This window comes from Phascolarctos cinereus, unplaced genomic scaffold (assembly GCF_003287225.1).
Source record: "Phascolarctos cinereus isolate Bilbo 61053 unplaced genomic scaffold, phaCin_HiC Scaffold_5;HRSCAF=322, whole genome shotgun sequence".
In the NCBI taxonomy this organism is placed as follows: domain Eukaryota; kingdom Metazoa; phylum Chordata; class Mammalia; order Diprotodontia; family Phascolarctidae; genus Phascolarctos; species Phascolarctos cinereus.
The window spans coordinates 265,811,749-265,835,921 of record NW_027555958.1 but is presented as its reverse complement, the minus strand read 5'-3'; the positions used below and the strand labels follow the sequence as shown (position 1 = coordinate 265,835,921).

The following is a 24,173-nucleotide window of genomic DNA, read 5'->3' as shown; positions in this document are numbered from 1 at the left end:
TTAACAAAGTCTCTTTTAGTTTACATTTCTAAAATTTTAGTCTGATTGTCCTACCTGTGCTGTTCAGGACAAATGAATGTAGTAGATCCACTAAGATTAAAATGTTAATCACAGTATACAGACTAGTACGAATATTTTCAAAAAATGACTACAGAACTAAATTCTCTTTAAGAACACTCATTTTCCTTGTAAAACAAACAAAAAAACCTCAAACAGTTCTCTCATCTGAAATGTTTTTGTTGGCACTTTATTTTCTTGTGGTAAGAAACTTTCAGATATATACAATAAGAAAAAAACTATATGATATTTTCTACATGGCCTAGAGAAAAAGAGGTAAGGTGATATAGAGCACTGGACTATGACAATTAAACAATAAGACATATTTATATAGCATTTTAAGGTTCATAAAACGCTTTTCATAATCTTATTTGATCCATTATTAGCTTTGTGACTTAAGGAAAATCGTAACTTCTTCGTGACTTATTACAAACCTTTTTATAGTCATTGTTGAGAATCAATTAAATGTAAAGTATTATTATTTTACTCTTTTCTCTTCAAAATCTTTGCTGTTATTCCTGAATAAAAGGGAATCTATTTTTCTTACTGAGATAAGCATGGCCACCTTGGTAATTTCTATGACCGACTAGTTTTCTAGATAAGAGGTATCAAATACATTGCAGCAAAGTAGCTGAGTGCTGCTGAAATCAGATTAAAATTGGGAAATGTTTAACAAAACAAATAAATGTAAATAGATAATAGATAACATGATGTTTTCTATTTGAGTTTGACACCAATGTTCTAAATCATGGAAAATATCCCATGATATAGGAGAATTCTAGAAAAAAAAATCCAGCTATACTAGAGGCTCTGCTACCATTAACGTGACTTTTATTTCCAGAGTCAAAAAGTAACGCCTAGTTGTATAAAATCCATGTAATTTTTCTGTGGCTAGTTTATTTGAACAACAACAACAAAAAGATATCTGTAAACTGACACTAAAATTACACAAATGAAATCTTTTACTGTGGTGATGTCCTTAACCTTTAGTTGAAAGGATCTACTCCGTGTTTTTCAAAAGACTTATTATAACTACAGAGGGTTAGGGGAAATGACAGCTGTAGGGTAGGCCCTATAAACTAGTCAGCTAGATACTACCAGCTGGGGAGTTCTGTTCTACTGAATTACCTTGTTGGTTGGTAAACTTTTATAAGAGCCACTGCAATTCTTTGTACCTACAAGAAGGTAACTGAATGCCTTTTAACACTTATCACACTATATTTGTACATGCATACTATATGTACTGAGATGGAAAATATTTTCTATTTTCAGAGAGTATAAAACATTCTTCATACCTGGACCAAGCAGCGGAGATCGATTGAGCTGAGTGCTCGACTGGTGTGATGGTAGATTTTCAACCATGTTTGTGTTGCTATTGGTGGTGGTGGTGGTGGTAGTGGTATTGGTTGTGGTACTGCTCTGGATTACAGGATTGTTTCTATCCCACATGTTTACAGTTTTATTGTTGTAGTTGCTTGGGTCACCCCAAGCTGAGGTACCATCATCAATTTCCATCTTACGTCGAATAGAAGGGGGAGAAGGTTCTTCCCAACCTGTAGCCTCACTAATGTCCTTCTGTTTGGCTGGTACTGGCCCACCAACCCATCCTGATCCAGTCTGTTTAACAGAAGCAGCTCCTCCCCAGTTACTCACATTGTTGTCTTGGGGTTTATTCGACCAGTTTTGCTGGGGACCAGGCTTTAAAGATTCCCCCCAATTTGTACCTGGATTAACCTTAGCATTTGTGCCACTACCCCATCCACTGGTCCCAGATCTTGTATCATTCCAACCAGAACCTGATCTATTATTGTCAGCATCCCATCCTGATCCATTCTTTTTTCCATCACTCAAATTTCCAAGGACAGATGATGAATCTGTCCAATCTCCGCCCCCTGAAGTCCAGCCTGGATTGGACTTTTGTCCATCTCCCCAGTTTTGAGATTTGGGTTTCTGAGGTTCACCCCAGGTAGGTGATTTGTCCCCCTGATTTACAGTCCCACTCCAAGCATGGCCACTTTTGGCAGCAGCATTATTGACAGCAGTAGAGCTTATTGAGTCCCCCCAACCCCCGAGGCCATTTGGTGCCTTGTTGTTGTTGTCTCCCCAACCTGTACTTGCTGGAACAGCAGCAGAGGATGAGTTGACCCACCCAGATACTGAAGAGGTATTTGTACTGTTCATGATGGACCCATCATTCTTCCCCCCTGAGTTTGAAGGCTGAGTAGTTGCACAACCCCAGGCCTCTGTCCCATTGTCATTTTTTCGCTCAGACCTAGGGGACTCCTCAAATTCCCAGGCAGTGTTTTGCTTTACAGGAGTCTGTCCCCAACCAGTATTGGACAGTACTCTTGGGTCAAGGTCATTCCTTGGCAACTGGACTTGCCCTTGGTCTATAATTCCTTTATCTCTCCGTCGGCTCTCTCCAGCTCCTTCCCTCCCAGTGCTTCCTTCATTTTGACTTCCAGAACTGTCATTACTTCCTTCACTTGTTGTAGTGCCAGATGTGCCAGCTTTGGCCCAAGAGTTCAGTTGTTCATTGCCCTGTTGTATGGCAGGATTCTGGTTGGTAACACTAGGGTTATCCCACCCTATTGTTCCTTTCCCATTGATGTCATTATTGGAATGCTGGTTTGGGGGCTTTCCCCATTCCCCATTCACAGCACTTGAGGTGCTACGGCTGGGGTGGCCCCAAGCTCCAGAATGCATATTACCAACACCATTGCTGCCACTGCCCCTTCCCCAGGCGAGAACTCCAGGACTAGCAGGAGGCCCTGAATCCCATGCATTTGCTCCATTCCCTTCCTTCTGCACAGCTGGATCTATCCTGCTGGATCCATTTTGTTTAGCACTTAATGCTGAGTTCACAGTGTCTCCATTCCCCTGACTGAACCCAGAATTATTATTTCCTGTGGCAGGATTACCTGGGGACATTCCCCATACTGAACTGCTAATTCCTTCACCACTGCCCCCACTGACTTGAGAAACTGATGATCCATTAGCACCAGGAAGGCCTTGCAGGTGGGGTGGGATGATGGCCCCTATACCAACAGCCATTCCCCAATTCGGCAGTCCATTTGTCTGCATTGCATTGATAGAGTTTGGTGAAGAGTTCATAGGGTTAGTGTTATTTGGTCCATCAGTGTTAAGGTTCTGAGGTTGTACGCTGAAAGACACATTCTGAGAAGTGGACGTTTGTGGTTCTGTGCTCTCTTGAGGCAGCAAGTTTCCCCAAGCACCTAAAGTGCCTGTTGGGTTCCCATTCTGGTTGCCCATATTTTGACCTATGGCACCGACTGGACTGCAAATACTGGAAGGGTTGCCTGTTGCCACAGTTCCTTCATGTCCAAGTACAGGCCAGGCAGCTGGGTTGGCATTAGGATTTAGGTTAAGATTAATGCCTGCATTTGAGTTGGAAGTACCCCAGCAGTTCTGACTTCTACTATCTCCAATCATGTTGTCCATTTTTCCATCCCCACCACTGATAGAGCAGTGAGCTAGATTAGAGTTGGAGCCTGTGGTCACACCCCACACTCTAGATGAATTTCCATTACCATTTGCTCCACCTGCTCCAAGGGCACTCTGATTAGAAGTGCTTTGGACGAGTGCTCCATTTGCGCCATTATTGCCATTATTTTTCTTTGTATGTCCAGTGAAGTTGCTGTGGGCACTCCCTGTAGCCATGCTACTGTTCTCTGGGCCACAGTTGGAGGCAGAGTCAATGTCTGTAGTACATTCTGAAGCAGATTCAGTCTCAGTTACTGTAATGGAAGGCCACGCCTCCTTGTCAGTCCTATCTATTATCACTTTATCCCAGGTGCAGTTGGCTTCACTTCTAAAAGTAGGCTGCTGTCCCCAGTGGGAATTTTCATAATGGTCTACCAATCCACTGTGACTGAGATCTGAAAAAGATTAAATAAGATTCAAAATTAGGCTTTTTCGATAAAGCCAGCGAACCAACTTTTTTGTTGAGGGGACTTCTGAATTTCTGATATTTAGATTTTTAATTATTGACAAATACTATATATCATTAGTTTTTAACCTAAGTTAAAGGTTTTTTAAAGGAAAAAAGGAAAAAAATTTATGACCTTCCTTCCCCATAGTAGTAGTTTATTCTACTTGTAATCACAGAGAAAAACATGATAAAAAGTTACCATGATAACAGCAAATGTTTATATAGCATTTACATCATGCCAGGTACTATGCTAAGTGCTTTACAATTATTATCCCATTTAATCTTCACAAAAACTTCTGATGGTAGGTGCTATTATTATCCTCATTTTACCGATTAAGAAACTGAGGCAAACAGAGGTTAAGTGACTTGCCAAGGATCACAAAGCTAGCAAGTATCTGAGGTCACATTTGAACTTAGATCTTCCTGACTCCTGACTAGTGTACTATGAATTCAGTCTTTCAAATGAATATGTATTTTACCATATTCAACAGTACTTATATAAATTTGTAAAATAATATACGAGAGATATTATTCAGTCTATAGAGGGTGAGTTTGTTTATTTTTTTATTTTTTGCTTTTTTGGTGAGGCAATCGGAGCTAAGTGACTTGCCCAGGGTCACATAGCTAGCAAGTTTTAAGTGTCTGAATCTGGATTTGAACTCAGGTCCTCCTGACTCCAAGGCCAGAGTTCTATTCACTGTGCCACTTTGCTGTCCCAAGTTTGTTTATTGTTAATGAGTCAGATGATAGATCCCTTGCAGTAACTCCACAGACTCTAGGTCTATGGCCCTTAGGTTGAAAACCAATGCTATAAATCTCTTTTTAAAAATTAATTTATTTTGATTTATCAACAATCACTTCCATAAGTTTTTGAGTTTTAAATTTTTGTCCCCCTCCCTCCCCATCCCCCCTCCCCAAGATGGCATGTAATCTGATGTATGCTATATATATATATATACACACATTCATATTAATCATATTTTCACATTAATGATGTTGTAAGGAAGAATTAAAACCAATAGGAGGAACCACAAGACAGAGAAAACAAAACAAAACGAAACAGAAGAAAAAAAGTAGCAAATAGTATGCTTCAATCTGCATTCAAACCCCATAGTTCTTTCTTTGGATTTTCCATCATGAGACCTTTGGAGATCCTTGCATTACTGAGAAGAGCTAAGTCTATCAACATTAGTCATTACACGTGTACAACATTCTCCTGGTTCTGCTCACTTCACTCAGCATCGGTCCATACAAGTTTTTCCATGTTTTTCTGAAGTCCACCTGCTCATCATTTCTTATAGCACAATAGTATTCCATTACATTCATACACCACAACTTGTTCAGTCATTCCCCAATTGATGGGCATCCTGTCAATTTCCAATTCTTTGCCATCACAAAAAGAGATGCAATAAATTATTTTTGCACATGTGGGTCCTTTCCCCACTTGTATGATCTCTTTGGGATTGCTGTAAATTTCTTACAGAAAGTCTTCTAGACTTGTCCTACATCCTGATCATATGCCTGTTCCCTACAACATGTAACTTAAGACTACTAATTTCTGTATTGAAAAGCAGTGTTGCATAATGGATGTAATACTGGTCTCAGAGTTAGGAAGACAAATTCCAATCCTGTCTATGATGGTTGTGCGACTCTACATAAGTCACGGTGAACCTTTCAGGGCCTTTGACAACTCGGAAAGATCATACGTTGCAGAGCAACTACAGATCTGCACTGGTTGAGGGGATTTCCTGAATAAATAAAATCACATATCAGGTCAAATTTTTTTTTCCTCATTTCATATTACATTTCTCAGGTTGTATGACAGTTCTTTGGTTTTTCTGGTTAATTGTTAATTATCAGACATCAATCAATTACCAAAAATCCCTCAGGGCAGGGGCTCCTTTTTACCTCTGTATCCTTGAAGAGTGCCTTGAAGAGAAGAAAAAGGGAATAAGCACTGGTGCTTTACAAATATTATCTTATTTGATCCTTGTAACAACCCTTCGAGGTAGGTGATGTTGTTATCTTCATTTTACAGTTGAGGAAACCAAGGCAAACAGAAGTTATATGACTTGCCCAGGATCACATAGTTACTAAAAGTCTGAGGCCACATTTGAACTCCAGGCCCAGCTCTACTGTGCCAGCAGCTGCCTCTTGAATACATTAAACACTTAATATTTGTGATTGTATTCAAGATCTATGTTTAAAAATATTAAGTGATATTGGTATCTTTAAGATGGATGCATACCCAGAGCTACTCAACAAAGTTTTTATTACTTTTATCTGCCATAATTAGTAATTGTGATTAGTAATTGTTTAGTCTATAAGACAATATAGTTAGGTCTCATTAAGTGGAAATAATGAATCCTTCCAGAAGTGGTTACATTATTTGAACTCCAAAAGCATATTTCCCTAGGTATGCAACCAATGATAACATTTCACATAATTATATATCTTAATAATGCAAATACAAACATATTTAATCCTTCTAGAGAATTCATCATTCACACTAATCAAAAACTTGGCTGTATTAAAATCCCCAAACTTATTCTAAGTAATTCTATACACTTTAATCTTCTCTAATATTCCAGTAAGTCATTGCTTAAGTGCAGCTATACCAGGGGTCACATCAAGGAAAAATGTAAGTAAGACTGCTTGGCTTACTGATATTCTAAACACTGTGGTTTTTATTGTAAGATAGATAAAGAATTTATTAAGCACTTATTATGTGCCAGGCACTACGCTAAGTGCTAAGGATACAAATAAAAGCAAGCTTATTCATCAAAATGACCCACTTTGTCCTAGCAACAGCCATACAACTTCTACTAAATGCTGTTTTCTATTTACAAGGCTTTTTCCAAGATTCAGCCCAAATGCCAATTGCTAGAGGCCTTTCCTTATATCCCCCCTCCCTTTCACTATCCCCAGTTGCTAGAGCAGCTAGGTAACAGATACTGATATTGTTATCTTGTATGTGCTCTGTATGTATCTTGTACATACATATTTATGTGCATGTTGTAAGTTCCTTGAAGGCAAGCAACTATTTATGATTTTTGATTAGGGTATATATAGTTAATGTGATACTGGAAGATCCTCCTGGATCATTAGTACATCATGGCCTACTAGTGGTCAAACACAAAGGGTGAATCAAGAGCTTCTTATAGTCCTAGTGGGATGACTACTCCTTATACGTACCTTAATTAAATGGAATTTACTGGTCTAACACTGATAAATGGGATATACACAAACCTGAATTGGAATCTCAGAATGTTAAACCTAGAGGTCTTAGAAATGATCTAAATTAACATTTTCATTTTACAGAAACGACACTGAGACCAAGATAGTTTAAGTTATTTGGCAATACTTATAACAATAATAAGTAATATGTATATGATTAATACTTGGCACATCTGACCCAGGTCACTAGTCATTGGGTAGCTTAAGTAAGTCAATCAACCCAGAATGACAATTCCAAGCAACATTCTAATTTTCTGTAGTAAACAAGATTTAGCTGTTCTTAGAACATCATCAAGCTGCTTCTCAAAATCCTAAAGCACAAGTCTTTTTGTGGGTGGATAAAAAAATAATTTTTACTCCATGGGAGTCTACTCAGGTGACTGCACTAGATTTTGATAAAATACTGAGAAAGGTCTAACTCAAATGATCGATATCGTATGATCTTGTGGAACAACTCATGTTCCTGCAACAATCATCGTCTGACTGTAGCTATCTAAAAAAAAAAAAACAACACAGGGTTCTAAAAGAGAATAAAGAAAAAGCTCAGTGAAATACTACAAGGTAACCTCAGCACCTCTATCAAGGATGGGATATATTATTATTGCTACTCTTCTTCATAACAGAGGCTCATATTTATGTGATTTGTTAGTTTATAAAATGCCTTTTTTTTTTTTTTTGCTTTTTGGTGAGGCAATCAGGGTTAAGTGACTTGCCCAGGGTCTATCCACTGCCAAATCTATAAAATGCTTTTTATAGAACTTTGTGAGGAATGTAGCTTAAGTATTATTCCCTCCACTTTATGAATGAGGAAAAAGATAAGTGAGGTGATTTGCCCATGGCTAGGAAGGCCTCTGACTCCAAGTCTAGGTGTGTTTCCATTACAGGAGGCTGCCACTGGGATTTGACCTCCTAAGAACAAACACCTGTGGGCCCTGTGCAGGTGATATGATAAAAGACTGAAAAAAACTGCCTTACTCCAGGCTCGGAGATCACTATCCTATTCATTCATCTTGTATGTATTGATTTTCTGATCTCAGATACTGACTCCCTAGAACTAAGGTACCAATCTCATGTTTTGTCTTGGCTGACATCCCCAAGTTTGATAGTTTCCTCAATCACATTCCAGTACAAAATCAGCCCTGATGCCCATTTGTTGAATTTAATTCAATTCAACAACCATTTAATGATACCTTACTGTGTGCTAGGCTTAAGGATACAAAGGCGAAAATGACAGTCCCTGTCCTCAGGGAGCTTACATTGTACTGGAGAGGGAAAACAAAATATAAACAAAGTAATTTCAGCATTTTATAGATTCGGCAGTGGATAGAGCCCTGGCCTTAGAGTCAGGAAGACCTGAGTTCAAATCTGGCTTCAGATACTTGACACTTACTAGCTGGGTGACCCTGGGCAAGTCACTTAACCCTGATTGCCTCACCAAAAAGCAAAAAAAAAAAAGGCATTTTATAAACTAACAAATCACATAAATATGAGCCTCTGTTATGAAGTTCTGTTTTAGATATGCTGAGTTTGAGATGCTTGCAGTCATTAAGAGAGAAAGGTACAGTGGGCCAGTGGTGATGGGAGACCACAGCTTAGGAGAGATACTAGCACAGGGTATCTAGATGTACGAGTCATCTGCATAAGAGATAATAATTGAAGCCACATAACCTGAGGAGATTACCAAGATCTAGATGGAGAAAAGACACTGAATATTTGATGACTATGAGATAAAGGTAGTAATACAGTGGACAGGAAGCTGCCTTGGAATGAGGAAGAGCTAGGTTCAAACCCTAACTGACATAGACTAACTCTGTGATTGTGAGCAAGTTACAATTTCTCAGTGCCTCAGACAACTGCATGACTCTAAAGTGCCAGTCTGCATGTGTTGTGGGAGATTCTACATACTCTTTGAGTTCCCTAAACTAAATAAATCACAAGTCCAGACCATCTCCTGCATGTGTCCCACTCATCTTAAAAACAGAAACAAAATCCAAATACATGTTCTTCATTTTGGTTGTTAAATCATCAAAGAGATATTATTGTATTTGCATAAAGTTCATTTCTAAGAGTCAATCTCTATTAATGGCAGCTTTGTTTAAAAAAAAAACTGCAGGGGCAGCTAGGTGGTACAGTAGGTAGAGCACTGGCCCTGGAGTCAGGAGGACCTGAGTTCAAATCCGACCTCAGACATTTGACACTTAACTAGCTGTGTGATCCTGGGCAAGTCACTTAACCCCACTGCCTAGCCAAATTTAAAAAAAAAACAAAACTGCATAGTTTTTTTTTAAACTCCATCCAGTTGCTTCTACAATTCAAAAGGAAAAGAATGGGGTGTGTGGGGAAATCTTGATGTTTTAAAAATTTTTAGCCTGAAACTTGGGTATGTTTAAATTCAATGCTGCACTGGCTGCCCTACATTCTCTTAACGGGAAGTTGAACTCCCCACATTTCACCACCAATCAATCACATTACCTCTTCCATGTACTGCTCTTACACTCCCTGTGCTGACAGTCCCTCAATGAACTAAGGGGCCAGGGAAATACAGGAACAGGAAGTACAGAAGCATGTAGATCTAATTAGGTAAACTAGTTTCTGCATGTGGTTCAGCTTCTGTTTGCATTTCAGCCTGGCAAGAATGAGCTAACATCCAATTAAAGGCAACTGAGCAGATTATAACAAAGTAGGAAAATTTTCCTAAATAAATTAAGTATCTTTAAGGAGCCCTAGTGAAAGGAGGTTGAAGGGTGGATAACCATGACAGCATGAAAGGACAACTGGATATTCAGACCTAAAAATACAATAAGATGCACTTCCTGTGTAGGAGGAAGACAGATCACCTCAAGAGAAAGTAGCTTTTTGTGTTCCAAGTAATAACGAGGTAGATTCGTAAGTGCCATTAGGTAAGAGATTACCTGGGAGGACAAGAAGAGATGAATAGTGATGACTGGTGAATCACCACTTGCTGAGAAGGCTGGAGACAACTATTTATTGACTTAATAGAGAGGTATACCCTATGGTGCAATATCATTGCATTGCAAGAAATGATACATATTAGGAACTCTGAGAGATATGGAAAGACTTGCATGAACTAAGAGTGAAAAGTAGAAACAGGAAAATATACATGACAAATACAATAATGCAAATGAAAATACTAACAGCTGAACTCTGATTAAATATAATGAGCAATAATATGGTATTTCTAGAGGACAGTTACTGAAATATATCTATTATGAAATATACTTACCTATTTGTGTAAGTAGTGGGAGAGATACTATCAGTGGCAAATGTCATCTATTTTGTGTCAAAGATGTGTCATTAGTTTTGCTTAACTACATTTAGAAGAGAGGCTAATTCTATGGGTAGACAGCATACCCAGTCCCTTCCTGCCTTCCTCTCTACCGCTCACTAATATAATCCTAGACTGCAGTGAGGCATTCTATACAGAATGAAGGAGTTAAGGTCCTTTATTAGGCCACAATTGTTTTCAAGTTTGTAGATATTGTTTTCAATTAAGGGTACCACATTTTAGGAAAGACAAAAACAGAAGAGGCATGGAGCCCTGGGCCTTCTTCTCTTCTCCCTCTATGCTATTTCACTTGGTGAGTTCATCAGCTCCCACGGATTCAATTACTATTTCTATGCTGATGATTCTCAAATGCACCTTTCCTGCACCAGCCTCTTGGCTGACCTCTAATCTTGCATCTCCAATTACCTTTCAGACATCCTGAAAACTGGATCACCTGTAAACACATGAAATCAAAATGTCCCAAACAGAACTCATTATTTTCCCCCCCAGCCCTCTCCTTCTCCTACCTACTTTCTTTATTACTATAGAGGGTAACACTATCCTCTTAGCCCTCAGGCTCACCAACCTAGAAATCATCCTCACTATTTCTCACCATCCATATCCAACACGTTGCCAAGGCATGTCAATCTCACCTTTGCACCATTTCTAGAATAAACCCCTTTTTCTCTTCTGACACTGCCACCACTCTAGTGCAGACCTTCATCACCTCACACCTTGCTTATTGCAATAGCTCACTAGTGGGTCTGCCTGCCTCAAGTCTCTCCCCATTCTATTCCATTCTACATTCAGCTACTATAGTGATTTTCCTAAAACATGGGTCTGATCATGTCACTCCCCAACTCAATAAACTCCAGTGGTTTCCTATTGCCTCTAGGAGAAAATACAAAATGCTCTGTTTGGCATTCAAAGCCCTTCATAACCTAGCCTCCTCTTACTTTTTTAGTCTTTTTATACCTTATTCCCAAGCAGGTACTCTTCAATCCAGTGACACTGGTTTCCTGGCTGTTCCACGAACAAGACACTCCATCTCTTGGCTCTGACATTCTCTCTGGCTGCCCACATTCCTGGAACTCTCACCCTCCTCAACTTTTACTATCTACCTTCCAGGCTTCCTTTAAGGCCCAACAAAATGAATTTCAGTGCTCTCCCTCTTTTTAATAATTTCCTATTTATCTTGTATATAGCCTTCTTTGTGTATATTTGTTTACATGTTGTCTCCCTCATTAGATTTTAAGCTCCTTGAGATCAGGGACTATCTTTTGCCTCTTTTTGTATGCCCAGTGCCTTGCACACAGTGGGCACCTAATAAATGTTGACTGGTTGTTTGATAGGATAATGGTTGAATTAGGGATATTCTAGAGAAAAGAGAATTTAGGGAGATTATGATAGTTCCTTTCAGATACTTGAAGAGGTGGCAATGTAGGAAAAAAGGTCAAATGTGCTTTGCTTAGTCCCACAGTCAGAACTAGGAGCTGGTCAGAACTAGGTGGTAGTTGAAAGGGGAAATTTCAGCTCCACTGGATGAAAAATTTCCCAATAATTAGAACTGTTTCAAAGTGGAATTGGGAGTTTCAATGAGTTCTTCATCACTGGTGATCTTCAAGCTGAAACTGAATGAAGATTTGTCAGGGATGATGGTGATGGGATTCTTTGGCAGGTCTAGTTGGGACTAGATGACTTCAAAGATTTCTTAGATCTGAAGAAATTAATTACACTTTTCCCAACTGTAGGCTTTTTATTTGTTTGAAAGTCATGCCTAACCTCATCTGATTTATCTCTAGATATAACTTTTTTTAAAAAAGGTAATATTTTGCTTTGATATACTTTCCCCCAAATGTGTCCAAACTACTCTAAACAACATTTTTCAGAAACTTTTTATTTACGTTGTTTGGAGACATTGTATATATTGCTCTGATTTCTACACTCTGCATCATTTCCCATGAATTATCCTAAGTGCTTCTTAATTCTCCATATTTCACCATTCTTATGGTAATATTAATTTCATTCGTATGCCAAAGTTTATTCAGCAATTGTCCAATTATTGAACACTTACACTTCATCTCCAACTTTTTGTTATCATCAACTCTGTAGTGGATAAGTGGTTCAGTAAACAGAAAACTTGGGTTCAAATCTTAGCTATGTGACCCTGGGCAAATGACTTAACCACTTTCAGCCACAGTTTCCATATCTGTAAAATGGGGACAATAATAACACCTACCTTTAAGGTTTGTTATGAGGATCAAATGAGACAAAATTTAATATAACTTGATGTAATTAACATAAATTTGATTTATTTTATTTTTATAATTACAATAATGATATATTATATAATATATGATATTGTTGTTGTTGTTTGTCCTTCGCTGTCAAAGAGGATCATGACATCAGGGAGGTGATGCCATGACATGCACGTGAATTGGATTTAAGTGAGGGAGGGCTGTACAAAGTTACCAACCTCACTTTTTGCTCTTGAGTCTAGTGGCAAGATACAAATCAGGACAACAGGAAATGGCAGTATGATATATAATTAAATATAATAAAAACTAAATAACATACAAATATAATTGTTTTAACAATAATTATTACTTTAACATAAATTTAATAAATTAATATAATTTTAAATATAAAGTGCTTTGTAAACTTTTAAGTGCTTTGTACATGCTTTGTTATTGTTGTTCAGTCATTTTCAGTCGTATCTGATACTTCGTGGTCCCATTTAGGGTTTTCTTGGCAAAGATATTAGAGGAGTCTGCATTTCCTTCTCCAGTTTATTTTACAGATTTAGTAACTAAGGCAAATAGGGTCAAGTAATTTGGGTAATTGTTTGAGGCCAGATTTGAACTCAGGAAGATGATTCTTCCTCACTCCAGGCCCACCACTTTATCTGCTGTGCCACCTAGCTGCCCCTTGTGAATGCTAGGAGGAGTATTTTTGTCCACAGGGGTTTTTTCTTGCTATCAACCACCTCCTTGGGAGTATAATGATTACTCTAGTAAGATCTAAGGATCAAAATGTACTACAGTTTGGTAATGATTATGATGTAAAAAGCAATAGCATCAAAAATCTTTTAAAAACAATTATAATAACATTCCATGTTTTTAGTGGGGCCATATTATATAGAATGCTAAAGCACTTTGAGCACTTACATTATATGAGAAGCACAATGCTAAATGCAAAATGTTAGGAATAAAAAAATGTTGAGACAGTGCTTTCTTGCTCTCAAGGAGCCAAAATTCTAACTAGAGAAGACTACATGGGGGAGAGGGTAAGGGAAGGAAATAAGCATTTATTAAGTGCCTACTATGTGCCAGGTACTGTGCTAATAACTTTGAAAATATTTCATTTGATTTTCACAATCCTGGAAAGTAGGTGCTATTATGAGCCCCATTTTACAGCTGAGGAAACTGAGACAGAAGTTAATTAACTTGCCCAGTTAATTAACTAGCAAGTATCTGAGGCCAAATTTAAACTCAGGTCTTCTTGACTTCAGGAAGGAAAGCTATACCAAAAAGAAAAATATTAAGGAAAATAATAAGAAAATGAAAGCAGAAAAAATGAAAAAAGTAGATGTCATCTAATCTCAAACTCTATCAGTAATGATCATAATTATCTGATACTGGATAAAGAAATGAAATGTTGGTTAGTGGAGACTAGATTAGAAAGATTTAACATTTACTAAATCCAGGGACACTAACTACTAGAAAAAGACATCATTATTGAGCAAAAATTGTTTAGGAAACTAGAAAACAACCCAGTGAAAAATAGATTTCAAGTAGCATTTTATACCACATATAAAAACAAATTCCAAATTGATAAACTTTAAATTATAACAAAGAAAAACAGTTGTGAAAACTACTAATATAGTGATAGCATCTGAAGATATATGTAATATTCTGACTTTCTGACTCTTGTCTGTTTACCTAAAGGACGGAGGTTTAATTATTTGTTCCCTGGGATCTAGATTCCAGAGAAATACAATTATATAGTATAATTAGTTAAGAGTTTGGCTTCCTCTTAGTATACCCTCCCTTCCACCCTGCCATTACATTACTATAGTCATTGTGTATGTTGGTCTTCTGGGCTTACTTGCTTCACTCTGCATCAGTTCATACAAATCTTTCCCATGTTTCTCTGAATCCCTCATTCATAATTTCATACTGCACAAAATATTCCATTATATCCATACATCAGTGTTATCAGTCATTCAACAATTGATGGGCAACCACTTTGTTTCCAGCATTTTGCTCTCATAAAAAGTTGCTTAAGCAATGCTTATAAGAAAAAATCACTCTGCTCACACAAGGATGCTAAAGAAAAGGACAGGCATACATTTGTTCTAAACCAAATCTGAAATAAGTCTAATATCTACTGAAAAGGCTAATATAGAGGAAAACTTCTATCTCAGTTTCATATACGGTTTTAAGATTTTCAAAGTGCTTTACACGCCCAGGATGACACAGCTCATATTTATTCAATACAGATTTTAAACACAGGTCTTCTAGACTTTAAGTTCAGTATTCTATCCACTGTATCATCCTATTTCCCAGCTATCTATTTAGAGGCGTTTTCAGCCTCTTTCATACAAGTGATGAATACAGAACAAACAGTATGATGGCACTGAGGCTTAGGCAGAATTCCTGACACTTGGAACTGGAAGAGTTGCATCAACTAAGGATCTTGTCTTTCAACTTTTCTGTAGCATTTGATACCGCTGATTACCCCTTCCTTTGTATAGTCTCTCTTCCCTAGGCTTCCAGGACACTGTTCTCTCTTAATTTTCTATTTACCTTTCTGACTGTTCTTTTAAATATCTTTCACCTAGGTAGGAAAGGTGTGAAGAAATTGAAATCTTTCTTTTTACATTATGCCAAAAGCTGCTTTAGTATTAATCTACGTATTCTTGTGAAAGAAAATAGCATTCTGTAAGAATACTGTTTTTTTTTTTCATTCACCTACCCCTTTAATGTGAGCATTTCTCCAGGCTCTGTTCTTGGCTTTCTCCTTCCACAACTTTACTCACTCCTTTGGCAAACATTGGTTACTATAATCTGCAATTTTCTATCTCTAGCCTTCACCTCCAGCCCTGTATTGCGTTTTTGACTGCCTTCTGGGCATCTGCCCTGCCAATCAGACATGTTCATTACATAATTAATTTTCCTTTTGTAATGAGGACTGCTCTCCATGGAGTGTGCACTGAATTGCCCTGGCCACTTTGGGGAAATGTATTTATTACTGAAGGACTTCACGGCAGGATGATGTAGCAAACTTGGAGTGGTCTCTTGTTCTGTGACAAATGGAAGACATAAAGACTCAGTCACAGCAGAATAGGTAAGATAGGATTGCCCAATCAGCTAGGAGGAGTGGCCCACTTGACTCACATTAAAAATGGAGTGACTTTAATAGTGGGAATTCCTGTGATGGGTTGGGCGGAAAACAGCCTCTCTCTACTGTAGATTGTTGCAATCACATGACATTAAATCATGGGCCTCAGGACTTTTTCTTTTTGCCTGATTATAGGTGACACAACAGTGAATTCAAGGTGGATATATCCAACAGTGAGTTCAAGCAGGCAAGACAGCTTAGACAGTCTACAGCCATTTGACTTCTAGCTTCTAGATTCTCAAAGCACAGCCAACTTCTGACACTACCAAATATGTTATGGTCACACACACACACACACACACACATATATAAATTTTTCTCTTTTTCTCACTCTGCTTTAACTTACCCTGTCTCTAAGCTTTTTTGGTCTTGCTACACCTATCTTATTTGACATCTGACACATATAATTGTAATGAAAATGCAACAGAAAAACCAATCAAAATTATCTTTGTATTTGATGTCTCTTTCCACAAAAACTGTATTTTTCTGAAAACAGATAACAAACTAATAATAAATTTGCATATTTTAGAACTAAGTGATTGCATGTCATAAGACAGAACATAGTAGGTTAATATCTTACAATTGTAAAGCTCAAATTCAGATGTGCTTCAGCTCGCCTATTTGACTTGTTTATTCTTTTATGGACCATCGTTCAGGATCACAAAATATCTATATAATTAGTTATTTTGATATTTTCTGCACAAAAGAGTGCCAGCTTACAGTTAAGATCAAAAAGTACTAGTTTACATCTTACAAAATAGGTATATTGAAAGATCAACGTGAATGGCTCATAGGGATAGGACTTGGACCTGTGATTTCAGAGTTACAAGAAGCTCCCTAGTGAATAAACTCTCAGTCTGCATTTTCTCTGAAATTTTTGCTTAGAGCACAAAGAGGTTAAGTGACTATCCAGGGTCTTATAGCCAACATGTGTCAGAGGCAGGACTTAAACCTAGATTTTTCTGGCTCTGAAGCTGGCTTCTATCCATTGTCTCTTACGAAGCTTATAAAAAAAAAGTCTCTCAATGGAACTTTTATATTTAATATACAGCCCTATATTGACAGGAATGCTTACTATCGGTGTGACTTTGCACCTAATGCCCCTGGGCCCTAATTCCTCATCTGTAAAATGAGAGGTCTGGATTAGATGGTTTATGAGAGGTCTCTTATAGCTCTAGATCCAAGACTCTTACAATTATACAATAAGCATCTTAGCATAAAACATATCTACCATATACAAGGCTATATATTCTTTTCACTAGATAACTTTCCTTTGGATTCTATTTTTAATAAGTGAAATACACCAATATTTTAAATTCAACCTGCAAAGCAAATATCCTATTGCGTAACTATATTTATCACTATTGCTCCAATACTATTGCTATTTTCCCTTTTTCCATACAGAGACTTACTTATGGGTAATGACATTGCTTCACACTCATTCATTAAAGTTGCCTAGTTGTAAATATCATTTCCTTCATTATACTCCCTTAATTCTGTAAACCTCACTTTCTTCTATCTTACTAGGGTATCACATGAAACTGCCAGAACAAGTAGGTCAAATCATAGCACTGGTGTTACAGAAAAGAAATTATGTGTTATGGTACTTTTAAATCCAATGTATTTCCACATCTCTTGCCCACGCTTCTCCCAAACAGTCCATGACAGTAGGCACAGGTAAATAAGGATGTAACATAAATGCATAAACTTCTGGGTTTGAGGGCCTATAGCAAGGCTGAATAACAGTGCCAGGCAAATTGGGAGAAGAATCAGGAGAAAATGTTGCCATAAGAACTAGGAAAAAGCAATTCCACAAAAACCTAGAAAGGAGAAAGTATTTAGAAGAGGGTGATTGACAATGCTAAAGTCTTCAGTGAAGTCAAGAAGAATGTAGAGTAAAGAAAGGATATTAGATTCAGCAATTGAGACATAATTAGTTTCAGTTGAATGAAATCAAAAGTAGATGGCAGAAGGTTTAGAAGAGAGTGAAGAAGAGAGAGTTAGGAGAGGAAATAAAGGCTGTGAGCATAGAAAGTTTTCTCAAGGAGTTTAGGTGAGAAGGCACAGAGAGATACAGGACAACTGCTAGCAGGGATGAAAAGATAAAATAAAATGTCATCTTTTCATGAGACAAGAAGAGGAAACAGTGGAGGAAGCCACCTGAATCATGTGTGATGAGAAGGAGGGTAGAAGAGGGAGCTCATGACAAATAGTTTCAATTATTTTGGTGAAGTATGAGTTGAGATCCTCAATGAGAGGATGGGAGTGTCATGGAAGGCTTGGGGAAGGATGAAATTTAGGACAGCTTCTGTGGTGAGTGGGAGAGGAGAACGATTAGGAAAGTGCAAAAAGACTGCCTTGCTGCAGTGAGTGTCCAAATGAGATTATGTAACATAAATTTGTAGTGGATCCAATCAGTATGGTTTTGTTATTTCCCCCAACTCCTTTAAAGCAGCACATGAGTAGCAGTGAAGGATGGAAATGGTGGGAGTTAATCCAGGGTTGGAGTTGGATAAGTGTGATATGACAAAGGAACAAGAGACCTGAGAGCAGGGGAAATGTTAGAACTGATTAATTAAGAGGTCAAGATAGGGGAGGGAGTAGAGTACAAGGGCAGGATAATGGCCTGGGAAAGAACTGTGGAGAGAACTGGAGATCATAGTAAGGCCAAAGAACAGGGTTAGGGAGTTATGAGGCAGAGGGGAAAGATGAAATGATAAAAAATTAGGCTCAGCTAAATGAATTTTGGAGTTCACAAACATAGGAATGGGAACATCTGAGATTGATGGAAAGATTCAGGATATGAGATGACTTTCTCTATGTGATACTAAGGAAAAGTAGAGGAGTAAGTCACAGAAATTAAGCAGATAGAAGAACTAGGAAGTTAGGGTGCTTTAGAACATTCTTCACTGAATTCTTCAATTAATGCTCTCAAACCCAAGATCCTACCTTTTCTAAGAATCTGCTGCAGCTACCTGTACTGCACATTTAATCTCTCCCATTTCACTGGTTCCTTCCAATCTATTTATGAATATATTTAGTTCTTTTGACTACTTAAAAAAAGGGCTTTACCTTGATGAAATTTCACTTAAATCCTCTCACCTTCCCTTCTAAGTGATAAGATTCTGAATCTGGATATTCTTTTCCAATGGTGCAGATCAAAATCTATCAGCACCTCATATACTCTTAAATTTAGAGCTAGAAGACATTTTACAGATGAAGAAAACAAGGCACACAAAGTTGAAATGACTTGCACAGGGATAACACAGCTAGTAAATGTCTGAGGTAGAGTCTGAATTTAGGTCGTCCTGACTTTAATTTCAGTGCCTTATCATCTATGCCATGATGTCCCTTCACATTCTATGTGACTCTTGTGAATACTGTTCCATAAATCTTTAGGGTATTCTAACACTAGGGTCTTTTCCTCGGTCTCAAAATTAACACAAATCTCAATGAAGCACATAGCCTGTCCAACTGTTATCACTGGATTTTAAAAAAATAACTGGCTAAACTTTTCCACTCATGGCTACTTTGAAATAAATGACACTGCTTTTTGTGAACAATTTGTTATCTGAAATATGAAACATGTGGAATGATCTCAAAGACTTTGTAAATGAGAAAGTTATGAAATGCCTTTTTATAGCAGTAATACTGTAAACTTTTCCTAATCAGTATTTTTCCTCTTTCAGACTGTCTGATCCATCAAACTTGTAATATGCTACAGTTGATTGACTACCACCATATATATCCCTCCACCATCCTTTTGGCTTGGGAGTTTGTGGTATTCTAGGACTTGTGGCCAGTGAGCAGTACTAGAACACTGGTATTTTAAAAAACGATGGCTTTTTGTTTTAGCAAGCAGTTTTACATTATCACAAATGTGTCATATCCCAGTCGCAATTCAAAATACTCTTATGTTCTCTTCTTATCCAGTTGCGGGACCTAGTTATCTAGACCTGCAGCATCTGTTCAAAACAGGTGTTGGTCTGAATATATGTCATAATATAGACAAGAGGCATTCTTTATCCACTTGCCTTCTACTATGTGGATTGTTATAATGAAATCCTTTTAAAAAAAAGCATATATTTAACATGTAAAAAATGATTCAATGACCCTCCTTTCTTTCCCTTATTTTTTGACATTATAATCACCCCCATTTCTGCCCCCCGATTAAAAAAACCTTCCTCTATTACAAATAGTAAATCTCATGCCGTATCTCATGCTCATCACCTCTATCAATCTTGTGGCATCTGAAATGTCATTGTACTGATTTCACGTTCTTAAGTTTTTCCAAAGTTGTTCTTTACAATGTTGTGGTTACTGCATAAATTATTTTCCTGGTTCTACTCACTTTGCTTTGCATCAGTTAATACAACGTACCTATGTTACTTTGAATCTCTCACTTCCATAATTTCTTTTAGCATACTAATATTGCATTACACTTATATACCATAATTTGTTTAACCATTCTCCAATTGAGAGGGATCTCCCTCATTTCTCATTCTTTACTACTACAAAAGAAGCTGCTATAAATAGTTTTTGCATATAGTCTTTTTCCTCTTTGATTTTTTTGTTACAAGCCTAATATTGGGTACAATGGGTCAAAAGGTTCGAGTTGCTTTCCAGAATGACCAGACCAATTTAAAACTGTACAGACACACCCATGTTTGTATTTTAAAGTTTCTACTCAGCCTATTTTCATCGAAAGTGTCTGAAGTCTTAGGGAGCTGGGGGGGCGGGGGAGGAGGAGAAAAATCTAAAACTCAAAAGCTTATGGAAGTGATTGACAAATCAAAATAAATTTTAAAAAATTTTAAAAAAACATTAAAAAAACAAGAATGTCTGAAATCCTCTCTTTGATTAACGATTCCTTCAAACCTTCCCCCCTCCCAAGCCCTCCCCCTTTTCCTGTATAGGATTATACTCAGTTTTATAGAACAAGTCATTCTCAGTTGAAAGCCTTTATTTTTGTTCGTTTGTTTTTCCAATACTGAATTCCAGTATCTCCTCTCCTTTAAAATAGTAACTGCCTGGTCTTATGTAATCCTGGCTGTGGTTCCTTAGTACATTAACTCTTTCTTCTGGATGCTTGTGATATTTTTTCCTTCATTTGGAAGCCCTGGATTTTCACTATGACATTCCTGGGGTATTTCAATTTGGAGTTTGTTGGTAGGTAATTGGTAGATTTCTTCCATTTTTACTTTGCCCTACATTGCTTCTAATAGATCTGGGCAGTTCTAAAAAATGATTTATCACAATAGCATGTCTGGGAGGTTTTTTGTTTTGTCACAATTTTCAGTGAGTCTTACTAAAAATCATCTATCAACCATCTTCTCTCCCTCTCCTCCCCCCATCCCTGTCCCCCAGGTCAGTTGTTTTCTGATAGCAGATGCCTTACATTTTCTTTTCTTTTCTCTTTCTTTCTTTCTTTCTTTCTTTCTTTCTTTCTTTCTTTCTTCTTTCCTTCTTTCCTTCTTTCCTTCTTTCTTCTTTCTTCTTTCTTTCTTTCTTTCTTTCTTTCTTTCTTTCTTTCTTTCTTTCTTTCTTTCGTTCCAGATTTTTGTTCTACTATCTCTTGTTGTCTCATGAAGTCATTGATTAATGTTTGATACATTTTAATTTTCAGGGAGTTCCTTACTTGGGTAAGGTTTAGCATCTCTTGTATATTAAGCTATTTATTATCCTTCCTATTCCTTCCTTTAGACCAGGCCTGCACAACTTGCAGCCTGTATGCTGCTTACTGCCCACAGGTCACTTGCAGAACGCCAAAGGATTTCCTCTACATACAAAGGATGTTTTTCTCTACATTTTTCACAGGCTGCCTGAAATCCTCTGGCATGCTGCAATCAGCCAGAGGACTGTAAGTGGCTGTAGATTGTGCATGCTTGCTCTAAACCCCTCTTTTTATTTTTAACATCCCCCCAAATTTCTTGCTTCATTTCTTCCATGATATATTATAGACCTTCTGGCCAAGCTCTTCTTTTATTAGACTACAGTTGTAGTAATTCTTTTCTTCTGGGCTTTTGTCTTGGATATCCTTGGATTCATAAAACTGATTTACTGTATGTCTCTTGTTTATTCCTACTTCTTGAAATGGGACTTTGTATAAAAAATGTTGGGGGCTCTGTTTGGTTCTAATCCTTATCTGGGGTCTGGCAATAAATAGGCTTTCACTTCTATTGGTGTCTCCACTCAATGCTGACAAGTTTTAGGTCAGCCTATCTTCCCTGAGTACACAGTACTATGTAATTCAGGGTTCTCAGGTGTTATCATGTTGCAAAATTTTAGTGCCCCTAGGGTGTCAGGGCCTAGCTACCTTTTTCTGTTTAAGATTCACTAGCTCCCATCTCCAAGTCTCGGGTGAGAGCTGTAGTTCTCAGTGTCTGGCTGCCCTGAGGCTTCCTCACTGGTGCACTCCAGTCTCCTACCTCTGCACTGGCACTGGTTTTTCTGGATGAACCCTTTCCTTTCCAAAAGGCTTTAGGCTGTGCCTTTGTGCAAACCTGGGCTGAATAAAGGCACTAACTGTAGCTTCTTTTTGGATTTATTGATTTCATTTGGTCTGGTGCTCTTTTTTGATGCTCCTGTTCACACCACTCTCTGTGTGTCTTACCAGATGTCTATGCTGAACATTTGAGTGACTGTGGATCATAATTTAGTAGGTTCTTCAATGTTCTCAAGTTTGATGCAATTAGCACAAAGTCATTCACAAATAGAAACAACTGAAGGAATAGAGAATTCTTAATGTATCTGAACTTTGCAATGACATCTTTGGCAAGCACATCTCTCTCTCATGCCAGGATTGATATTAATAAGAGTACTTAAGCAATACTATCTCTGTTGTTACATCTTTCAAGGAATCTTGTATGATCTTAAAACATGCACAGGAAACATTCTGTTGGGGAATCTATTAGGGATGCTTTTTGTTTTACTAAATCAATTTAAAAAAATGCCTTACCTGTTCTCTGCCTATATTTTAATCAAGGATGTCCTTGATAAAAAACTATAGAATACAAGTCTATGACACTGGATGTAGGATATTTTGGAAGACTTTGTAAAAATGGGAAAGAGGGCATAAGGACTGGTAGTTACTGATGTCCTCACTATGTATGACCTGTTTTGTTTTGTTTTGTTTTTTACTAACCATTCAGTTTCCAGCCTTTTCAGATATCTTAAGAATGAATCCCCCAGTGCCCTCAAAATTGTCAGCTCTAGGATGGACCTCACTTGTGCATATTTGGTCTAGGCTAGCTGTTCTAATCTTTTTGCTTTAGTTTTGAACCAATTCTCTCTCTACATCATTATGAAGCACAATGAGGATATCACATGGTAGTTCTACTAACACTGATGGAGAATACAGCTTATCAAAGTCTTAATAAATATCTTCCATTTTCCCAATTTGTTGTCCTTTCAGTTGTATCTTTAAGTGCTTAATTTGGTCTCACACCAAGCTTTATGCAAATTAATTATTTTCCCCTTAATTACTTCTGGATGCTTCATGAGAAATACTACTCATAATCATCTACTCTCTTCTCTGTGTAATTTGTAATGACTTTATATCCCAAACCACTGCTATTGGTGGCTGCATCTTCCTCCAAAGTGAAAAAAGATCAGGGTTTGGTAACCAAAGCAGTATGAAGTTCTTTTGCTCTCCACACTGCAGTGATTGTCTTACATTGGTTAAATTTCCAGAAGAAATGGTGATTGTTGATGTTGACATCTGTTCCTTTATTAATGTTCCATTACAGGGTCAGAGATTTTTTTTTTTTTGCTTTCAGGCAATTGGGGTTAAGTGACTTGCCCAGGGTCACACAGCTAGTAAGTGTCAAGTGTTTGGTCTGAGGCCGGATTTGAACTCAGGTGCTCCTGACTTCAGGGCCGGTGCTCTATCCACTTTGCCACCTAGCTGTCCCCAGAGATTTTTAAAGTAGGTCAGTTGGACCTGTTTTAATGTATACCTCCTCAAAGAGAACCTGTGAGCCTCCCTTAATTCAGCTGCAACTTTCTTTTATTTTCTGAGTTCACTTACAGTAAGAATACCAATGCTTATATGATTCAAGTTTTCCTAGGAATACATTGACTAGCTGGGTCACTGGACAAGGAACTTGCTAAAAACTGTGATTCTTAACACTTTCTATGAAACTTCTGGGAAAAAAAACCCAGGAATACTTACATACAAAGAGAATATTTTCATTTCCTCATTACTTACTTTCTCCTTAACCACTTAAGATCTGACTT

At 37.6% G+C, this 24,173-nt stretch overlaps 1 protein-coding gene across 12 annotated transcripts in view; it reads right to left on the bottom strand.

The window, feature by feature from the left end:
• Positions 1-24,173, bottom strand: part of TNRC6C (trinucleotide repeat containing adaptor 6C) — a 241,136-nt gene that overhangs the window by 86,578 nt on the left and 130,385 nt on the right. For all 12 annotated transcript variants that reach the window (XM_020965929.2, XM_020965932.2, XM_020965930.2 and 9 more), the window contains one exon: positions 1,353-3,956. In XM_020965929.2, coding sequence (XP_020821588.2) covers positions 1,353-3,956 — 2,604 coding nt within the window. The remainder of the gene's footprint in view (positions 1-1,352; positions 3,957-24,173) is intronic.